At 36.6% G+C, this 23,200-nt stretch overlaps 1 protein-coding gene across 1 annotated transcript in view; it reads right to left on the bottom strand.

The window, feature by feature from the left end:
- Positions 1 to 23,200, bottom strand: part of UBN2 (ubinuclein 2) — a 57,806-nt gene that overhangs the window by 15,383 nt on the left and 19,223 nt on the right. The window contains exons 4-13 of the mRNA XM_090287569.1: positions 20,429 to 20,566; positions 19,673 to 19,776; positions 17,053 to 17,542; positions 12,791 to 12,861; positions 8,950 to 9,079; positions 5,801 to 5,919; positions 5,101 to 5,214; positions 4,374 to 4,517; positions 3,591 to 3,641; positions 1,329 to 1,371 (exon numbers count right to left, since the gene is read on the bottom strand). Coding sequence (XP_090143695.1) covers positions 1,329 to 1,371; positions 3,591 to 3,641; positions 4,374 to 4,517; positions 5,101 to 5,214; positions 5,801 to 5,919; positions 8,950 to 9,079; positions 12,791 to 12,861; positions 17,053 to 17,542; positions 19,673 to 19,776; positions 20,429 to 20,566 — 1,404 coding nt within the window. The remainder of the gene's footprint in view (positions 1 to 1,328; positions 1,372 to 3,590; positions 3,642 to 4,373; positions 4,518 to 5,100; positions 5,215 to 5,800; positions 5,920 to 8,949; positions 9,080 to 12,790; positions 12,862 to 17,052; positions 17,543 to 19,672; positions 19,777 to 20,428; positions 20,567 to 23,200) is intronic.

Raw genomic sequence — 23,200 nt, 5'->3', positions numbered from 1 at the left:
AGGGGGTGAGCTTTCATTATAATTTTAATTTCAAATGATTTATAGTTTTCACTTCTAGATTTTATAGTTGGTTCTTTTTCAACTCTGCCCTCTCCCTTTTTTAATCCTCACCCAAGGATATGCTTCATAATTTTAGAGAGAGAGGAAGGGGGAGAGAGAGAAAAACACCTATGTGAGAGAGAAGCATTGATCAGTTGCCTCCTATATGTGCCCTGTCCAGGGATGGAACCCACAACCTAGGTATGTGTCTTGACTGGGAATTGAACCTGCAATCTTTTGGTGTGGGGGACGATGTGCCCACCAACAGAGCCACCCAGCCAGGGTTGCTCTATTTTTAATAGGATATTTTTATCCCCTCTTCTACTTCTTTAAATATTAAAAACATTTAAGTTAAATTACTTTATGTTCTAAACCCAATAAATCCATCACTTCGTAGGGATCTAATTCTCTTGGTTGTTTCTGATGACCCTCACTCATAGCGACTGATTTCCTCACATATTCTCTATTTTTAGATTGTGAGCTCAGTTTCGACACAGTATATATGTGGCAGGCCTTCCAGACCCGAGATGAGGGTATATTCTTCCAGAGAGAATTTGATTTGCCAGTTGCCCTGGGTTAATGTTAACCTACTAACTTCAGGTTACTTTCAGCTTGAGGGTTCCCCAGATCACACAGGTAGTGTAAGTTAAACTCCTACACCGAAGTAAATTCTCAAGGAGAACTTTTTCCCCTAATCCAGAACCCAGGCCAAGATATGGAAGTTTCTTAGCCTTTCTGCTGGTGAGGCCATTTCCTTTCTAGGCCTTTCCTTTCCTAAAGAGCTAGAGGGTTTCAGGTTTATGCAGTTTCATTCTAATTCTCAACCTCTATCAGTCCGAGAAAACCCAATCTCTACTGTGCTCGGAGAAAAAATTTAAAAATAAAACATAAGGTAATGGATGAAAATCAGCAAATGCCCGTAAAGGCAAGCAAAGTTTCAGAAGCAGACTAATACCATGGCAGCCTCCTGGTCTGGAGCCTTAGGGATTTCTCTTATATATTTGCAACCTCAGCTATGCTTTTAAAGGTTGTTATATTTTATCCAACATTTCTACGTGTTAAGCCTTATAAGTTAATTAATATATGCAAATCTCCCACTGCTACACAGTCTTCTGTTTTTCCCAAATACAATGGCTCTAGAATTTTTTTTGACAAAGTTTGAAAATGCCCATCTTAAGAGTATGATGATACTTGTGGATCTTTGATAAATACCATACACCTCTCTCATTTTAGGAATGCATTTCAACGTTCATCATTATGACTAATATAAGATTTGGTTCACTACTTACCTTCACTTTGGGTTTAGGTGCAGGAATCACCTTTTTCTTTGCCCTAAAGACAAAAGATTAAAAAGGAGGGCATTTCAGTAGCAGTTAGGTCATGTATTAGGAATCATAGCATCACCTTGTAATTACATGGATAATTTCTTCTGGTAGATGGAAAACACTTTGAGAGAAGAAACTGTACATAAGTGCTCAATTTATATGTGAATAGACAGCACCATTTTCCTTAATTCTGATTAATTAGAAGAAAGGCCAAACCAAAATATGAAATGTAAATTATAAAGATCTTTTAAAAATTCAATGTAAATATTCAAAATAAAATAAAAGTAACTCAAAACAGGTTAACAAAACTGCCTAACGATCCTCACTTCAAAGAACTGGTAAGAATTTATAATTATTTACAAGAAAACACAGCTTCAAGAAACTTCTAGCTCAAATTAAATCAGGCCAAGAAGTTGTAAATGATGTGTTTTAAAAACAAAATTAAAAAAATCCTCAAGATTTTAAAGAAAAAAAATTTTCTGCAGAAAATTTTCCTTTTCAATTAAAGTTGACATATAGTAATTATTTACATTCCTTTAAAAAAAAGTTAAAGAAAGTTATAATTTTAACTTAAATATTCAAATAAAAATGTCAAAACGACAGGGGGGAAAAGGCAGAAAAAATACAATGGAACCTTTGGGAAAACTACTGAAAGATATAAAAACTAAGTTCCATAGTAGGAGAAAGTACTCAAATGTTGTTGAATAATTAAAGGGTTGACAAGGTAAAATACCTCACACTGTCTGAATATTTGTATTTCTCTTAGTTATATGTCATTTTTTTTAAGTCTTGCTTTTTAAGGAAAGTATTATTTATTTATTTTTAGAGAGAGGGGAAGGAGGAAGAAAGAGAGGGAGAGAAACATCTATCAGTTGCCTCTCGCATGCCCCCTAGTTAGGGACCTGGCCTGCAACCCAGGCATGTGCCCTGACTGGGAATCAAACCAGTGACCCTTTGATTCATAGGTTGGTGCTTAATCCACTGAGCCATAGCAGCCACGGCTCATTATTTCAGTTAACAAATATCTTAAATAAAACTGCCAATCTACAGCTTCATTAAGGCAACAGTAATTTTCAAAGTTTTTTTTATAAAGAGCACTTGGGCAAAAAGACTTCCAAGCCCACCTGCCCCACAGATTCCTCCTTTCTGGCACAAAACAAAACACAGAATTAGTCTTATATTCCCCCACTGCAGGATAACTAAACAACTTGCAACCAAGTACACACCTATAATACATGAAACCAAATTAAACCAAGTTACCCCAAGTTTATACTCAAAAAATAAGAACAACAAGAAGTGAAAACCACAGCTAATTCAATACATCTCTGATGGTGAACTAATGAAGTGTCATTCCTAACAGCTGTAAAAGATTCCGTCTATTATATCAACAGCTTATACAAGGAGAGGAGGAAGTCTATAATGTTATCCAGAGGATGCTAACCAGACCTCCTAGCACAATACTGAATTAGCAGAATATTGAATTAGAGTGCTCAGTAAATTCTCAGTGACTGCTAATTTTTATACTTTATTAATCCCTTAATACTACACTTTGAGGCTACAGGGAATTAGCCCTAAGTTGTAAGTAAAAATAAAATTCTTGTTGAGTTAACCAGTATTCACTCAATAGTAAAACCATAGAAAAAACTCGCCTTTTTACTACTGCCTGCCAGGAGGAGAAGAGACCTTTCTTTAGTAAACACATCACTTAAGGAAACATCTGGTTTTGAACAGAAGGAAGGACATGAAGAATAGGTTAATTCTGTGGAACAAAACACTCAGCAAGGCAAGGAAGTCTAGGTATGTACACAGAACTGTCGTGGAAAGCACACGGCTACAGGTTACCTATGCAGAGGGTCATTAAAGGAGACGAGAAAGGGCGCGAAGAACTGGAGGACAGAAGGCCCAAGAAAAGGAAACCACCAGAGCCCGGCTGCTGACATGGCTCCTTCCTGCCAGAGCTCAGGCCAATACATGTAACATTATGGATTTGGGTTTTTGGAGACCAGCCTGAGAACTGTTCAATAAACAGATAAGTGAGTTCTGAGGTCTACACAGTCAACAATAAAAACGATTCTTTTTTTTTTAAAGGCAGCGGTAACATGGACTTGTCTGGATGTACATTTAAGTCAGATTTCAACTGGCATTTAATAAACGATAGTTTTGTTTACTAAAGCACCTAATGTGAATAAGATTAAATGAAGAAATGTGGCATCTGAATTTACTCACGGGGCAGAAGTAAGATGATTATGTACACTCCGGCTTTCCTTAAAAAGCATTCTAGAAAAATTAAAAGGACACAATTAACTTTTTATAGTGGATAAATAATATGAAAACTGCTTTATCATTTTAATCATTTGATTTTCAACAGGCTATGATATGCTTATTCACCAAGTACAAGTTATAATGATATAGTAACTTCAATAATCTATCTTATAGGGAGTTTTTTATCACCTCCAAATCTTTAACAGATCACCAGGCGTTTTCTGTTGATTTAAGATGGAACACTTTAAGATGACAGGTTGAGATAGCCAAGTCTATTACTTAACTCTTTAAACTTTAAATTGGGCTTTTAAACTTCAGGGTGTTTTTTGAGAAACCAGTCTATACTGACTACTTCCAACAGAGTCTACGGTTGTCTCTCTTTGTACCCTCCAAGTCTCATACTCAGTTCCTTATCTTCACAATAGCCGAATCAGGTTCCCCTCCCAAAGGTCATAACCATCTTTCCCCTCCCTTTTTCTCAACTACCAAATTCAGGTACAAAAAGGACAAAGTGGTTGGTTAAAAAAACACTTTTATGTATATTTCTATACCTCCACGTCCCTGTGCCCCACTGTTCAGTCTTTTCAATGCTTGAAGTTTTCAAACCAGAGATCATCTGAGAGGACTATACAGAATTTTAAACACATTGGGTTCTTAGCAAAATGAATGTCGCGTGTGTGCATAGACATGTATTTAATAATAGCAATAATAAGAAATAAATAAAATCTAGGATGTCATATTTCTTACCTTGCCTGCATCCAGCCCTTAGGCCACAATGGTTTCACCTCTGTCTCCATAAAGGATTTAAGATAATCCTCAGCAGACTGGCTTTTATTTGGCTCTAACTCATAGCATCCCAATTTGATCTCAACAAGGTTACATAACAAAGTTCTAAACAGATTAAAAATATATATTTATATATAAATCTGGCTGCAAAATTGTAAAAAATTAAGCCTGAAACATATTTTTTTAAAGCATATAAATCTGACAGCAATAGTAAAGAATATTATCTGAAAAATTCCGAAGATGACATGACGACAAATAACCTCTAACATATATCATTCATTGCACTACAGCCAAATCCCCACATGAAACCATGTCCTTGGTACCTTCAATCCGGGCACCAAAGATGGGAAGGGGCAGACCTACCACTGAACCCTGACGTGGGGTACCGAGTGGCTGGTAAGAAAGACGACTGACTACACATGTACACTGAGTCCTTCACCTTCTGCAACCGTACACGACTTACTCAATAATTAAACAGTTAGCTTAAAAAATCTTTACATAAAAATAAAAGTGATAGCACTGTAAAAATATTAGGACCATATCCATCTTCTCTTGAATAATTTTTTCCTACTACAAATCTTTGATTGCTCCCAATCTAGTCTTTGACTTACTGGAGATTCTTTTTATGAGAAACTTCACTTCTCCATTATCTACTTAGTTAAAAGTGAAGGCTCTGGTTAAATCTCACCTAATGGTGTCATCCCAGTGGAATTTCTTTCTTGGTCCTATGACACGTTTCCCTGGTTTCTCATCATCATCTTCCTCGGATCCATTTTTTTCTCGTTCTTCATCTGTTTGCAACCTAAAAATTAAAAATAAAAGACATTTTATAAGCAAAGTTTTAACTCAACATTGCCTATACTATACTCACTAGAAACTTGCTGAATTGCTTAATTGGGTTAACTCAAAAGACAACATAAATAGGAAATCTACTTTTTCACATAATTCTTTGTATTTCAAACGCATTATAGTCATTTGGTAAATAAGGTCTTCAAACTATAATGTACAGGCATGAATACTTATTTTTTAGTTCAGAACATATTTGTGTCCAACCTCAGTCAACTTGGTCAACATGTGGAATGTCTGACCAGCATCAGCTCCTGCTTTGATCACATCCATACACAAAGTCAACAGACTTTTTGCCTTGGAAATCAAAGTAATTAAGTGGGAAGCAATGTCATTTAAAAAATATTTAATAGATAAGTTTTAAATATTCTGATAAAGAGTCATCTACTGGTATAATACCCACATAAAGTATAAAGACCCACATATACCATTCCAGTGGTATATGAGGATTTCTACTTGGTGATGAAGTATACTTAAGACCAACTCCTAACGTCTAAAAATATTTCTCAAATGCAAAAGCCAGTTCAAACAGAAGTACATACTTGGCACACTTAGCTTGACTACGAGCCTGGCAGTCCTCCTGGTATTTAAATAGCTGTTCAGGCATGACATTGCTAACAGCCAGTTTCAGTTTTTGCAGAGGTTCTCTTAAACGATCATCCTGAGAAAAAAACAAACTAAAAGTTTTTTCAAACATGTTTAACAAAACTTCTTTTGCACAGATTCTCAAATGACAAAATTCATGTTTTAGACACTGATTATAGAGATGAAATGTTAATATACTTAAATACTGACATTTCTTTTACAACACTAACTTTAACACTGACTTTTCATAATGCACACTGGGTATAAAATTAGCATGACCATACTTCCCAGATAGACAAGAGTCTCAGTTTTTGCCTGTTACCCCAGCATAATTATTAACAGTGCCCCTTTACATTCTTAGAAATGCCCCGTGTTTGGTCAATAAATTAGATGGACACTTTAACCGTAATACAAATGACTCCACAGAGAAGAAAATCTATAGTGTGCAGACCAATGCCTGTTAGCCCCCATTAGGATGGGGGACCAATATCACAAGGAGAAATACTGCTTTGGAACATGGCAACACACAATTTGGTTTGGAAGACTACCGACTGTTTGTTGGTTGGCATCCTGTTTTCTCGTTTTCTGTTAGTAACTGTTACTTAATGTTGTAAGCAAAAGTGCAAGTTAAGGCCATAATGAAAAAGGAAACTGAGATAGTCTTAATCATATGAGTTCGGGGCAAAAAGAAAAGCAAGCAAATTTGCATCTGACAGCTTTAATTAACCAATTTACTATTTTCATCTTGCAAATAGCAATATATGTAACTATTTAAAACACATTTTTCTTAACTGTCATAGGTGCAGAAGTATTATGACTTTGCTTTTCTTCACTGACACAACTATTTTTAAAATGTGATTTCTGGCCCTGATTGGTGTGGCTCAGTTGGTTGGGCATTGTCCTGCAAAGCGAAAGGTCGCCAATATGATTCCCAGTCGGGGCACATGCCTGGGTTGTGAGTTCGGTCCCCAGTTAGGGCACGTACAAGAAGCAACTGGAGCGATGTTTTGCTCTCTCACATCGATGTTTCTCTCCCTTTTTCCCTCCCTTCCTCTCTCTAAAAATAAATTTTAAAAATGTTTTTATTAAAAAAAAGTGATTTCTGGTAAGAGGAGGATTTTTAGGAATACAATTACCATGTTATGGCAGGTATATTTTACAAATTAAAACATTTTATTTTATTAATAACAATCTTATTAATAAAAATTAAACACAAATATTAATAAGCATCTACCTCCTTCAGGCATACCAATTAATAAACATTACTGCAATATAATAGTGTCTGCTATAAAATTCCATTTTTCAAAATGTGAACAGACATTTTGGGTGATCACTTTCTGAGAATTACATAGCTGAGATTATCTTCCTGGGTGCAACCCAAATATCCATTAACAATAACATGAATAAATTAATTGGGATATATTCATACAATGGAACACTGTTCACACAGCAGTAAAACTGTATGGAGCACCACCACATGTAAAGGCAGATAAATCTGAGGTGCACAGTGTTGAGGGTAAAAAGGCAAGCTGCAGGAGAAAACAAACAATATGACTCAATTTATATGAAGCACGTAAGACCAAATATGATAATGTTTATGTTTACAAACGTGTAATAAAACCATATAAATAAAAGCAAGGGTAAGATAAATGCCTTTCTTTCATAGCCAACAGACACATTAAATAACTTCACACATCAAACCTGAAATGTGCCTTAGAGAATATTTTACAATGTACAAAAAGCTGTTTTCCTACTTCCAGTTTTTTTTTGGTACCCATTTGTGTCATTTGACTTTATGGCTGTAAACTCTGACTGTCCTCGTCTGAAGGAGTCAGGTTATAGGCACAAAATCTGAAACCTTAGATGAATTTCACTTGTTCATTAGCTTGCTTTGAATTGAGAAAGAACATATAGCTTCTCAATTCAAAAGAAGCATTTTGTTAACATTAAGTATCGTACCTTAGGTAAAGAATTCTATGTCAGACTGCACCCAGTACCGTGATCCAGGACACAACACGTACTCTCTCATTCATGCCACGGTGGACCTTGGATAACCATGTTGTATTGTGTGACTCCCCCTGCCCCCTGCCGACCCAAGATATTAGATTCAGATTTTTTTGGCCCAGGAATTTGGATTGGGATGAGAGAGTTGAGCCAGTCTCTGTGTGTGGCTTCTCTGTAATGTAAAACCTGGAAAGTCGGAGAGTCAAGTAATCTTATCTGCAGATGCACATAAAGGGATAAATATGAGATGTGGGGAGAGAGGCAGAAAGAAAGTTAATTCAGAATGACCAGTTCCCATCCTTCCTGGCTACATTCTTGCCATTAGTTCCCTGAAATACCTTTATTCATAGAAGAAGAAAAAAAGCCCTTCTGTTGTCTTAAACTGCATTAAAGTTATTTTCTGTTACTTGCAGGTTTTAAATTTTTTTTTTTTTTTTTTTTAGTAATACAGGCAAACAAAATCATTAAGGGAAAAGAAATCAGGACGATGAAGGTATAGGAAATCACTTTATATGAAGTGAAAAAGGGGACATAAGAAATGCTTTCAAAACTATAAAAGCGATGAAGTGGACAAATGATTAGGTTTGTGAATGAACTCAAAGGCAGAATTAGGAGCACAGGGTAGAAAGCACCTGGATTTGGCCCCAAGTATAGAAGAACTTTCTGACATTGTAATAAAATAAGTTTCTGACCACTGAACTAATTCAACTTGGACAATCATTTAATGGGGCTGTAGGAGAGGAGACTCCAGCAAAACATGAATTACACTAAGTAATCTTTAAATGTACATGCAACCCTGTGATTCTTTCCAGTGGTCTGCATAATGGCTGTAGAGATCCGTCTCAGGAATAAGAAAATTGATTTATAAATACATCAGGTTACTTGTTGAAGGCAAAGTTGTGTTAGCTGTGAAACAAGCTAATCTACCACCTCAACTAAACCCATCAATTATAGAAAAGTAATTTCTCCAGGGGATCCAACATGCCTTTAATATACACACCACATGACTATTAATCAATTAACATGCAGAAGTCCCCCAAAGAAACCAGCCTCTTTGCAGGCTGCAGAGCCACCAGGATAGACATTCTTGCTCCCCCCTCACCTGGACGTTGAGATGTAACTTCCGCAGACGTTTCACTAGTGTTTCTTTATTGCATGGCACGAAAGCTTCAAGATGGGAGTAGACTCCGCTACGGATGACGGGGCCTAACTCTTGCAGCTGGAGCTCAATGCTGACCAAAAACAACAACAACAACAAGTGAACAGCGTAGAATTGCTTTCAGGTAGCAACCTGCATGCAAGGAGGCAAAGGAAGTGCTTCTTTCCTCATTTTACACTTCCACGATACCCTAGACAGTATGTTTCAAGGAAAAAGAATTAATAAATGGTGATGCTACAGAGAATTTCAACGAGCACAGTTTAAGAGGAGAATTTATATAATCCCAAACAAGCTGGCGAACACTCTTATTCATGATGTTTTTGGGTAAAGCACAGGAACTCCATTATCAACCAAAAGCTCCTTTCCTCCGAGAGAGAACACACTCCCCTCAACCCCTGCAATTACTATACTGGTGAGTCACAGTTTCACTGAGTTCTTAGAGCGCTTTTTCCTAGAGGGGCTTGAAAATGTCAGATTCAAAGGAGGTGAAACTCTTCTGGCTGCACATGCATCACTGTTTCCTTTACTGTGCCTGCATCACAGACTAGGTCTTTAACGGTGTGTTCGCACAGTGATGAAACCCCTTAACCACCTGCTCCTCAGGACGCACATGTGCCCACCGTGTAAGCAGCGCACGCATCCCTCACACGTCTACTTTAATATTTTTTCCTAAGAATTCTAATCTTCTAAGGGCTAAGAAGTATCCGGAGACAACTAAAAACACATGGCAACCAAAGTATGAATTTCAGATATTTTCACATTTACTTCACAGAGAAACAAAGGTTCTCTTGAAGTGGTGGACATTCTTGAGCCTTGCCGCCTCCTTTCTAGCTGGAGCCTTTTCCTCTGAAGTGAAATCTATCCCCAAGTAGATTTCCATGCACTAAAGTGACTGTGGATGGACCTCAAACCTCTCGTAATAAATCATGAGCATGAGACCACTACCAGTTCTAAATGAATGAAAATATACTGGGACCGTCTGCTACTGATGCACTAGAGAACAAACACTGGGTTTTCTTGAGTCAGCAGGCCGGAAACTCACTTTTATAATTCTTCATTTTCCTATCTACACAAGGCTCTCCTTTGCCTCTGGAGAAACTTCAGAGAAATGCCACATGGGACACCATGGTGGAAGCAACAGCCATCTCTGTAAACAAGTTCTCCTACTGAGGAATATTTAGTGATGACTATGAAGGTATTTTCTTTTCACAGAGGATTCCAGAAATATAGTTACTTCCCCACAGGTAATATATGACATATCTTCCTACCCCATAAACTCCCTCTTTTTAAAAAATAAAATATTTTTCTTATTCAATCGGTTTAAAACACTAGTGAAAGAAAAGTGCCAAGTTCAAATGAATTCTGGAATCTACTGAATTTCCTAGATTTTTCCTCAAGTATTCCAGATATCCTACCAATATTGTCCAAATAACAAAACCACTGAAAACTACTAACTGAACAAAGACTTAGGGAGCAATAACCTAAATCCAAAATCCCAAAGAGCTCTTTACCTTATAGCAAGAATTCAAAAGCCTGTTGATGTGCTAACTGATACTAGACAAGAGGTGTGTTCATCCCTCTTGTCCCTGAAAAACTACATTATCCAGATGGGCTGGTTCTAGTGTTACCTAAAGAAGACTTGGTGTGGACCAGGTTAGAACTGTGGCTGAAAAATTGTTTGGGATTCTTCCAATTGCAAAGTAACCCCTCAAGAGAGTGAGGAAAAAGCTCTGGCTTACAATCAATCCTTTTACTTTGTTAACCTTGCTTTATTTCAAAGAAAGAGAAACCTGCAGACAGAGAGACCAATTAATAAGTCTATTCATTGAGATTCAAGGCAGCACTCACTAATGAGTTCCTTAAAGGAGCATCTACCAATGAGACGGCAGACAGGTCTCACTGCACGCGTGCAGGATCGGTAGTACCTGCCCAGAGCATCTGTTGAGCAGAACTGTCAGGATGAATTGGAATAATAGGCAAAGCGTCAAGATTTTATTAGCAATGTCTGCTTGAGGTAAAGGAGGAACAGGGGATGAAATCAAGCCACCATGTTAGATATTTGTTAATCCAGGTCAAATTCAATTAGGCAAAAAATAAAAGGGTATTCTATTTCAACAAACCTGTCTCTTTTTCTCCCTGGGATAAAGATGAAATACATGGATAACTTCACGGGAATAACTATCCCAAATAATCCACCACATGCTCTTAGAAAATCTACTCAGTCCAGAGATATAAGGGATGTTGATTTTAGGAACGTGAAAAAAAGAAACCTAGGGGTATAAGGAAGTGACTAAAAGAGAAAAAAATCAACTAAACACTAAGGCTTGTAGAATTGGAAGCACGCTCTGTGATATAAAATGTAGACAGGCTGCAAAAAACCAGAGGATTTGTTTGAGGGTAGACATGACGAATTAACAGAGAAGCCTGTTAATGGAATGCTAACATTCTGGTTATTTGAGATAGTGTTTCCCAAGGATGGTCTTTTAATTCTCCCAGGGGAAAAATAGTCATTCCCTCGGACAGAAGAGTAAAATAAAAAAAAGAATTGTCTCAGTCTCACGAAAAGGACCTGATCTAGTAAACTTAGGGCTTTCAAGTGGAAAGAAAAAGAAGAGCCAGTCAGATCCCTGATTATGGAATCTGGGACAACTCTGATGAGTAATGGTTACTGTTTATTGAATCTAGGGTTTTAAGGGAGCTAGGTAAAAGGAGCTGGGACAGACAGGAATCATTTGCCTTCCTTTCAGGCAGACAGAATCAATTTGAAAATCCCTGGCTAAAATAAAGAAGAATGGAAACAAGAAATTCACCACACTGTGAGTAGCATATTAGGTTGTAGATTTCATTAAGTCCATGGGACTTAACACATTTTAAGTACCCCAGCATGAGAGATTGCAATTAATTAAAATAGTTTTAAGAATCAACTAACCGATTCATCCTTTATATCTTATGAGAAACTATCTCCATAAAATATAGGTAAAAGACAGAAATCACAGTATTAGAAACAGTTTTTGTTTCTTCCTATATGATGCTACTTAACTATCAATATATTATTTTCATCAGAGTAAATTTTGCTGCTCTCCCCAGAATCAGTTATCATTTGCCCAGTTCTGCTTGCAGCCAATTATATACTCAATTTCTGTAACCAAGGGTCAAAATTTGTAAGCCAATAGGTTTGTAAGTACATCTTGCAAGATCACAATATTAGAACCTACATCTTTGTTAGCCTCAAGCTCTTAACGAAGTGTGAAAATGATCGGTACTTTAAATATACTCTGTATCATAGATCAGACATAACCCTCTCCTTCCTGATCTAACTTGTCTTGTCCACAGTGATTCAATCCTGCCCCACAATCACAGGTTCTTCTTTAAGCCACACTCCCCCACATGTATTTTTCCCCATGTCTAAAAGTAGATAGAAAATTACACCAAATTTAATATAAACAAAGCTATCCCAGAAGGGTAGTTTCATATAAGTTAATTAAAAATACATATAAATCTAGAATCCTATTCAACCTACGAGTGGTCACTTGCTCTGGCAGGTTTAATATTGGAAGCTGTGACTATCACAAGGGTCCTGAAGAACCAATACATGCAGAAGCACCATTCTGCTGAGACACAGGTGCTCCTCACGCACGCTGGGAGGCCGAAAGGGAAGAGCTAATCTATGAGACTAGCCAGCCACGCAGTACTTTGTATCTCAAAGGCCTACTGTATTTTTAAATAAATTCTTAAGGTTTAAATAATTTTTAAGGTTTTTTAATCAAACAAGAAAATTACTTACTCCAGAAGGATATTATTCATATCCTGTGTAAAGAATTTTTTCCTTCCTTCTTCATCAAAAAGTTTGGCAGCCTAGAGAAACATAAGATTGACAATACAACTGTTAATAAACACATTACTTGTTCCCATATTTATTTACTAAAGAATCAGCTTTCTGAGGGTGGGGCTGTAATTTCCTTCACTTTGTATCCTCCATGCCCAATTCAGAACCTGGCATATGGAGGCAAGTAAAGACTGCTGAAACAGATTTAGCCTTCGCACCATGCCCCTGGTGACTGTATTTAATTTTTCTCAATCTTCCTAAATTCACAAAATTTTAAATACAAGATTTTTAGTGTTTTGGGTGTCTTGTGTATTTTGTTTATGAATTCCTGCTGTGGTCTCCAAGAGAACAGAAAGCAGATGCCTCACTTTCTGACATTATTGTCTACCCTGTGTCATATTCTATACTTCATATCCATTACCATGTTAAATACTTGTAACAGCTGATGACACTGGTATTATATTACACCCCCATTTCACAAACAAGGAACCTAAACCTTACAGGGGGAAACTGCACAGGTATGTGCAGAAAAAAAAAAAAAAAAAAAAAAGGAAGGAAGAAACTGGACCACTCCCTCACACCATGTACCAATCCATGTTTCTCTCATACACTGATGTTTCTCTCCCTCTCTTTCTCCCTCCCGTCTTCTCTCTCTAAAAAATGAATAAATAAAATCTTTTAAAAATACTATGAACAATTATATGCCAACAAATTGGACAATCTGGAAGAAATGGATAAATTCCTAGAGATATACAACCTTTCGAGACTGAAGCAAGAAGAAACAGAGAATCTAAACAGACTGATTACTAGTAATGAAATTGAATCAGTAATCTAAAATCTCCCAACAAAGTCCAAGATGAGACAGCTTCAGAGGTGATTTTTAGCAAACATTTATTTATTTTAAAAAATATTTTACTTATTCATTTTTAGAAAATGAAAGGGGGGAGAAAGAAGGAGAGAAACTGGAGATCAGGCCTGCAACCCAGGCATGTACCCTGACCAAGAATCGAACTGGTGACCCTTTGGTTCGCAGGCCCGCGCTCAATCCACTAAGCCACACCAGCCAGGGCTAGCAAACATTTAAAGAGCAATTAATACCTATCCTCCTCAAACTATTCCAAAAAATTGAAGAGGAAGGAACACTTTCAAACTATTTGTACACAGCCATCATTATCTTAATACCAAAATCAGACAGGTACTACAAAAACAAAAAATTGTAGGCCAATATCGCTGATAAACACAGATGTAAAAATTGTCAACAAAATACTAGCAAACCAAATTCAACAATACATTAAAAATATTACATACTACAATCAAATGCGATATATGCAGTGGAACCTTTGTTCTCCAACTTAAGTTGTTCTGGAAGGCTGTTTGAGATCTGAATTTTTCAAGATCTGAGACATTTTTTTCTGTGCACAACTTGGTGGAGAACAGAAATGTTCGAGGTGGGAAACATTCAAGAACCGAGGTTTAAATGTACCAGAAATGCAAGGATGGTTAATATCCACAAATGAATTAACATGATGTACCAGGTTGACAAAACCAAGGATAAAAATCATACGATCATCTCAACAGATGCAAAAAAAGCTTCTGAAAAAATTCAACATCCACTTATGATAAAAAATCCCCCCAAAAGTAAGTATAGAGGCAATTTACCACATCACAATGAAAGTTATATATGGCAAAACCATAGCTAACAATTTAATGGTGAAAAGCTGAAAGCTTTTCCTCTAAAATCAGAAACAAGACAAGGATATCCACTCTCACCACTATTATTCAATACAGCACTGGAAGTCCTAGCCACAACAATCAGACAAGAAAAAGAAATATAAAGCATCCAAATTGTCAAGGAAACAGTAAAACAGTCACTATATGCAGGTGACATAATACTATATATAGAAAACCCTAAAGACTCCACCAAAAAGTTATTAGAATAAATGAATTCAATACAGTAGCAGGATACAAAATTAATATACAAAAATCTTTCGCATTCCTATACACTAATAATGAATGACCAGAAGGAGAAATTAAGAAAACAATATCATCCACAACTGCATCAAAAAGAATAAAATACTCAGGAATAAATTTAACCGAGAATGTAAAAGACCCATACCCTAAAAACTGTAACATGCTGAAGAAAGAAATTAAAGAGGACACAAATAAATGAATTGCTCATGAATTGGAATGATTAATACCATTAAAATGTCTATACTAGTCAAAGGAATTTACAGATTCCATGCAATCCTTATCAAAATATCAGCGATATTTCTCTCAGAACTAGAAACAATAATCCTAAAATTTATATGGAACCACAGAAGACCATGAATAACCAAAACGATCTTGAGAAAGAAGCACAAAGCTGGAGGTCACACATTCCCAGATTTCAAACAACAGTACAAAGCTATCATAAGCAAACAGTACGGTACTACCACAAAAACAGACACGAAGATCAATGGAACAAGCAACAGACACCAAAATAAACCCTCACTTACATGGTCAATTAATCTATGAGAAAAGAGGCAATAATACACAATGGAGAAACAACAGTCCTCCAATAAACAGTGCTGGGAAAACTGGACAGATATGTGCAAAAAAAAGAAAAAGAAACTGGACCACTCCCTCATACCATGTACAAAAATAAACTCAAAATGGATTAAAGGTTTAAGTGTAAGAACTGAAACCATAAAACTCCTAGAAGAAACAATAAGCAGTAAGCTTACCCAAGGATATGTTTATCAATTTTAGAGAAGAGGAAGGGAGGAAAGGAGACAGAGAGAGAGAGAGAGAGAGAGAGAGAGAGAGAGAGAGAGAGAGGAAATCACCTGCATGAGAAACACTGACTGGTTACCTCCCGTACATGCTCCAACCAGGAATCAAGCCTGTAACCGAGGTATGTGCCCTAACTGGGAATCAAACCCACAGCCTTTTGGTATACAGGACAACTCTCCAACTAAGCCCCCCAGCCAGGGCTAACATCTTCTTGGCTATGTCCTTTTGAGCAAGGGAAACAAAAGAAAAAATAACAAATGGGACTGTATCAAACTAAGCTTCTGCACAATGAAGGATACCATCAACAAAACTTAAAGACAACCTACTAAATGGCAGAATATATTGTCATATGATATATCCAATATCTAGTATGTATAAAGAATTCCTATAGCTCAATATTAAAAGAGTAAAAACAATCCAATAAAAAATGGGCAGAGGACATGAATAGACAGTTCTCCAAATACACACATGGCCAACAGACATATGTAAAGATGCTCAACATCACTAATCACCAGGGAAATGCAAATCAAAACCACAATGAGATACCACCTCACAGCAGTTTGAATAGCTACCATCAAAAAGCTAACAAATAACATGTGTTAGATGTTGAGATCAGGAAACCCTCATGCACTGCTGGTGGGAGTGTAACCTGGTGCAACCTTCTGTGAAAGAGTATGAAGATTCCTCAAAAAAACTAAAAACAGAACTACCATATCACCCAGCAATTTCCACTTCCGGGTATTTATCTAAAGAAATGCAAAACATTAATTCAAAAATATAAATGCATCCTTATGTTCACTGAAGCATTATTTACAATAGCTAAAATAAAAAAGCAACCTAGGTGTCCACGGAAAGGACAAAAAGATGTGGTACATATATACAATGGAATGTTACTCAGCAATAAAAAAGAAAAAAATCTTGCCACTTGTGACAAAATGGATGAACCTAGAGTGAATTACACTAAGTGAAATAGGACAGAGTCAATTACTGTATGATTACACTTATATGGAGAATCTTAAAAAAACAGAACAAATGAACAAACAAAACAAAAACAGTCAGAAATAAGAGATTAGACTGAGGGTTGCCAGCAGGGAGGGAGGTGGGGGGATAGGTGAAGGGGAACAGTCAATAATACATGATAACATGCATGGTGATGTAGGGTTACTAGACTTAGTTTAGTGTGGTGACCACACTGTAAAATATATAAATGTTGAGTCACTATGTAAAACTAATATATTTAATAATAATGTATACTTTAAATATAAATGTAATAAATAAGTAAAACCAAAGGCCTATGCACATAGCCAAAGTCTTAAATTCAAAGGAAATAAAAAGTTTGTTCTTTATGTGGGTATAGGGATTGTTGGTTATTATTTTTCTTAAAAATACATTTACTGTTATATTTATGCAGCAAATAAAAACAAACAAACAAGAGTTATTCCACTTACTACACGGAGGTCTTCAATACGTTTCTCAAGAAGGACAGGTAAACCCTCTGGGAGTGTAGGTACCACCTTGGGCATAACCTGAGAGGCATAGGTTGGCTGGGTGGTGTTTCCATTCTCTCCCCCCGACTCAGAAAGGGGGCTACCATCAGAAGTAGCATCCAATAATCTGTCAAAGTCGATATCATTTAGTATCTTTAGGGCACTTTCAGCTTCCTGAAACAGTTCATGTTCGTTTGTGCTAACAAAAATGGGGAGGTCCGGATCAGCATTGTTCATATTTAAGTCCGAGACATCATTCCCCAATGCGACGGCAGTGGGGGGGGGTTTAGTCACAGAGGCGGTCATTAAGTTCACTGGGACTTTGGGGTTAGACTCCTTCTCCAACGCATCCTTCTCTTTTTGAAATTTTCGTATCATGGCAGCTAGAGAAAGAGAATCTTTATACCGTTTCTTCTTTTTTTCAGACTTGTGTGAATTTAGAGCCACAACTCTGTGAAGAAAAAAGGAATTACTTAGGCTATGCATGGTTTTAAACATTAGTGCCCCGTGTAAACACGCAGACAGAGATGACCACCTGACAGGCAGAAGAGGAAATTTCTTATTAAATTATACTTTTACCATGGCCCCTTCATCACCCTTTGGACTGTCACTTATGAAAGGCAGATACGTAAATGGACACTTGAGTGAAGAAAATGAAAGGAACAAAGTCAACAGAAACAAACCGAACGTAGCTCAGGTTTATTAAAATATGCTAAGTTTAACGTACGACTCTTGGAAAGTGCACATTCTTTAGCACACCTGTAAAGTAGCAACCTAAAGAATTAAAAGTAAAGAAATGCACTTTCTCCCCTCCACGCCCCCACACTTATTAGGGATTTCTGGACCCAAGGGTAGGTAGGACGACAACCATGTCCAGCTTGAAGCAGCCAGAGGAGCACAAGACCTTCACCCACTGTCCTTTTATAAGATTATAAAGCAGCGGTTCTCAACCTGTGGGTTGCGACCCCTTTGGAGGTCGAACGACCCTTTCACAGGGGTCGCCTAAGACCATCAGGAAACACATATATGATTACATATTGTTTTTGTGATTAGTCACTATGCTTTAGTTATGTTCAATTTGTAACAATGAAAATACATCCTGCATATCAGATATTTACATTACGATTCATAACAGTAGCAAAATTACAGTTATGAAGTAGCAACGAAAATAATTTTATGGTTGGGGGTCGCCACAACATGAGAAACTGTATTAAAGGGTTGCGGCATTAGGAAGGTTGAGAACCACTGTTATAAAGGGTCTTCAGTCTGAGAGGGGGAATTGTTACAGAGCGGGGGCCGCCCCCCAAAATAAATAAACGAATGAATGAATGTACTTTCGCTGAAAACAGAGTTGCCTTACAACCAGAGAAGCCCACAAAGTAGACCTTCAAACTCGTAACCCAGGTGCCTTATGCCACAAACTGCCAAAAAATATATATATATATACAAAATCCTCTATTGATCTGTGAGCCTTCATCCATCACCATGCTGTCTATCTGAACCCTATGGAATCTGCTACTACCTTTTGATCACTTTTCACTTTCCAGGAACAGCTGTGTGAGGCAATCAGACAAGTAAGAAACCTTTTCTATATCTGTGGCTTATGTGCTCTTACATGCATGACAGTGCCGTGAGGTCAGGCCTGTGCTTCCTTTCCTGTCATGTATTACATCCACAACCAGAACAATGCCTGGTACACAACAGGTACTTAACACATGTTTGCTGAATGAACAGGTTATAAATTTGAGAAAATGATACATTCAATAAAAGGCAGTGTATATAGTGTTTATTTCCAAAGAAGCTCACTAGTAAATAATGAGTATTTAAAACAACTGTCATATATATATATATATATATATATTTTTTTTTTAACAATTTCTTAATAACTCAAGTGTCACTCTAATGACATATTCAGGAGGGGGTAAATAACTCCCTACAACAAAGTTTTGGATATGGACAGCCCAAAATTCAAATGCCCCTCCCCTGCTAAGGAAGGGAGGAATATCCAGCCTCTCACAAATTTCTGTACCTTAGTTTTTTTTAAAAAACCATACAGAAATAGGGGCAATTGGTAATTTTATGATGTAAGGTTTCTGAGAAATTCTACTTGGTTTTTAGAGGCAATATCAGTAGCTAAAGTTACAAGTGTTAAGGATTACTAAATAAATGACATTTTAAATATTAAAGCAACCATAAATCGTTTATACAGACTAATTCCAATCCTCAATCCTCAGGCATCTAAGTTTGGTTTTAGTACAAAAAAATTAAATAATTTGTTCAAAACTTACACCATCTTTTCAAACTGGCTCTTATTGGTGCAAAGTTGTAAAAATAAAAATACTTAATGAACCAATTTCTAAATCTGACCTAATAATACTGTGAGTCTCTAAGATGACAAAGCCTTCTAATTACGAATTAATACAATATTATCAAAATATAAGTTAATAGGTTATTGATATTTATAAATACTCTTATTAAATTAGACCCACCTAAGCTGCATTATTTAATACTAAATATAGCTTTCTAAAAAGAGAGCTGGTCATGCTAGGACTCTGCCTCTCTCAGGTTTAATTTCACATACCCCAGTTGTTTGGGTACTTTTTTCCTTGGCTTCTTCTCCTTTTCCCCTTCCTCTTTCCGCTTCCGCTTCTTCATCTCAATATCATCTTCTTTTATTTTGGGAATCTGCAAAGTGACAAAAAGAATGCATCACTTATCTAAGTCTCAATGCTTTTCTCCAGCATCTGGGGCAGTGTTTTTCTCAAATTTCAGTCTGCATTAGAATTACTTGTTAAAAACGCAGACTCTTGGGGGTCCAGGCGCACTCCCACTCTTGGTCTGAATTCAGCTGTGTGGGGTACAGCGCTCTAATCTGTATCGCTAACAAACATTTTGGTGATTCCGGTACAAATATGTCTTTGAACCACACTCCAAGGAACACCTCGCTAAGAACACTCCCTCCATTTCCCAAATACAATATATGTATCTATAGAATTTGTTCTGCAAATTACATCTTAGGAAAAGTAATGGCTATTAATAGTCATTTCTATACCAAGTCTTAACATATCCTAGAAATTCTACTGTATCCAAGGCACAGTGGATTATTAGACCACATATGGAGCAAGAGACTTTAAAAATATAGTTCTACTTTGATGTAAATATCACTTCCTCATAACTACCTATTACTTTAAAGCATGTAATTAACTACAAATTCATTAAATAAGGGCAGGCACTTTACTTTTCCTTATATTCACAGTGCACAGCACAAGTAAAACTCAAAAACTATATCCTATTAACTGAATGCTCTCGTTACTGTTGCAATTCGGAATAAACTCACTTTGGGTGGTTTGTGCTTTTGGTTGTCTGTAGGATCTTCCTCTTCAGTATCTGAAGCTTGGCGAAACTGGAGAGTGCCCGTGTTGATATAAAAGCCTCCATATTTTGTTGTTAGAGAAGCGGGAACTAATTCATCATACTAGATTTAAAAAAAAGTTTCAGATATATTTTATTATCTTTAATCCTATAAATATGTCAAAGAAACTCAATCACCATGTCGGCATCTTCCTCAAATCCTAACTGCAAAACTGACGGCAATGAGGATGTTTGTGAAATAAATATAGAAGAAATTAATTCTGGAATAAAAATGAGCTCTAATCGTTCGGTAGTTATTAGAAAGGCACTTTTAGAATAATAGAACAAATTCTAATTTAAGTTTTTCTCTTAAGGATCACTGCTACTATTCTTAATGGCAATGATTCTGATGAGAAAAAGTTAAAACAGATGACTGAAAGTCCACACAAATAATATATTTCATTTCCTATCATATCAGTATATAATGTTATTTATAAGATTATTAAAAATTAACAAAGTTAAAAAGAAATACCTCTGTAACAAATAAAATGTTTCAGTAAAGAAAAATAACAAAGTTATTTCTTTTGTTTTAGCTCTTAGCTTTTAAGTGGAGAAAAAATTTTAAACATTTAAAAGAAAAGCAGCATGTACATGTTTTAAGGGGAAGCAGAAAAAGAACTTCCCGGTGCAGGAAGGACACACTGGGGCCTAACGAGCCAGGCACTTTGCTTGGAGCAAGAGACTCAAATTGCCTAAATCAGACTGAACATCTGCCCTAGAATATCCTAAAAGCTGATGTGCTCTAAGCCTGGATTTTAAAGTTTATCATCACCTCACTTGATGAAGATGGACAAAATGCACCATTAAATGAAGGTCTATTTTAACCAAATTAAGGTTTTTATAGTGGGAGAGCAAAAGGTAATTAGTTATCTAATAGGAACAAGAGATCTGCAACCTGGGGTCTCCAAAACTCTACTTAAGGGTTCTCCATATTATATGTAGCTAGTCTTTAAGAAAGTCAGATGTAGTTTTTAATCCTCACCAGAGGACATGTTCATTGATTTTAGAGAGAGAGGGAAGGAGAGAGAGAGAGAAGTATCAATGTGAGAAACATCAATTGGCTACCTCCTGTGTGTGCCTGGACCGTGGATTGAACCCACAACCCTCTGGCAAATGGGATGATGCTCCAACCAACTAAGCCACCCGGACAGGGCAGAAAGTCAGGTTTTTAAAGAAAATTTTTTGCCATGGGTAAGAAATATATATAACTTACTAGTTACTATAAGACTATTAAGTATTAAGGCTAAGTATTGCACAAAAGTTGTGATTTTAACCTGTATCCTATTAAATTATATGGAAATGGGAGAAGAAAAAAATGTCTATTTAATCATACAGAATCAAAAAGAAATGAAGTGAGAGAAGGAATAAAAGGCAGGAGCTCTTTTCCTGCTGCTCCACTTCATGGGCTACTATAAAATGTAGAGGTAAAGACCTTCAGAAGGGGCCTGTCCCACCTACAAGTCCAGGAGTGATGGGAGAAGTCAAGGATGAAGAGTGCAAAGGCTTTTATTTTGTTGTTACTTTGAAAATATGTAATTGTGGTAACATGAACACCCCTGCACTTTTTGCTTACATATACTTGTACACTGCTTTATAATATTCAATGCTTCTGCACATACATTTTTTCACTTGGTCTTCCTGGCACTCTTGTGAGGCAAGGAAGGCCAACATTTTCCCATTTTATAAGTGAAAACCAGATTCAGAGAGATCAAGAACCTCGCCAGAGGAATTTTATTAGTTTGTGGCAGCGTCACTGGCTGACTCCCCAGCCACCCGCAACAAGCAGCTTCTCCGTGGGAAACACCTCCTTGCCAGGTTACCGGGCAGTGTGGCCCTGCGCAGCACAGGTCTTCTGCAGAACTCCGCTGGGCTTTCCCTACCAGAGCACCCCTCAGGAGAACAAGCTCTCTGTGCACATTTCAGTTACCCTTTCAGGTAGAGTGTGTTAAGAGGCAATGGAGCACTGAACTTGAGAATCAGAAGGCTTGGATTTAGATCCTTTGCCAATGACTAGCTATTGTGACCCAGAGTAAATGACTTAGCGTCAATATCGTGGGATATAAAACACGAGAAGGTTCGACTGAAATTTAAGAGACAACTTAAATAAAAGTGTTCCTCGTCCCTGGTTTTATTATTTATGATTAATAATTTTTTCTTTCTGAAGTGTTTTAAAAATTTGGCAGCATTTAAGTGTGAGACTAAAAGTAATCTTCAAAATCATTCATTTTCAGGTATTTATAGCAATAGATATTAAAAGATTCTGAAAATTAATTATAACCAGATTATTTTTACTCTCCACCAAATAATATAAGAACAGTAAAAACTTACTGGCAATATAATCAAGAAAAGAAACAAGAGAATCATTTGGTTGGATCAGAATTGTTTTATGTCTGAATTATCCCATAAAAAGAACCAAATAATCCGTTAAAGATAATAATACACAATTATTTTGCAAGTCAATATACAACCTGAATTTTAAGTTCAATTTCCTCTTATTAATAGTGACATACCATGTCCTATAATGTAACTTATTATATAACTTTTATACAACTTATACCTGCAGAATTTATCCTTATTTATTAAAGCAGTGGCTTTCACATTTTCTTCACCACAAACCAGGTGGAAAATACATTACACATAAAAATCCAGTGCATACGCGCACACACACATGCACATAACCGAAATCACAGAACCTACC

The sequence above is a fragment of the Furipterus horrens genome, unplaced genomic scaffold (genome assembly GCF_987537825.1).
Source record: "Furipterus horrens unplaced genomic scaffold, mFurHor1.1.pri manual_scaffold_9, whole genome shotgun sequence".
NCBI lineage: Eukaryota > Metazoa > Chordata > Mammalia > Chiroptera > Furipteridae > Furipterus > Furipterus horrens.
This window is presented reverse-complemented; position numbering and strand designations above follow the sequence as displayed.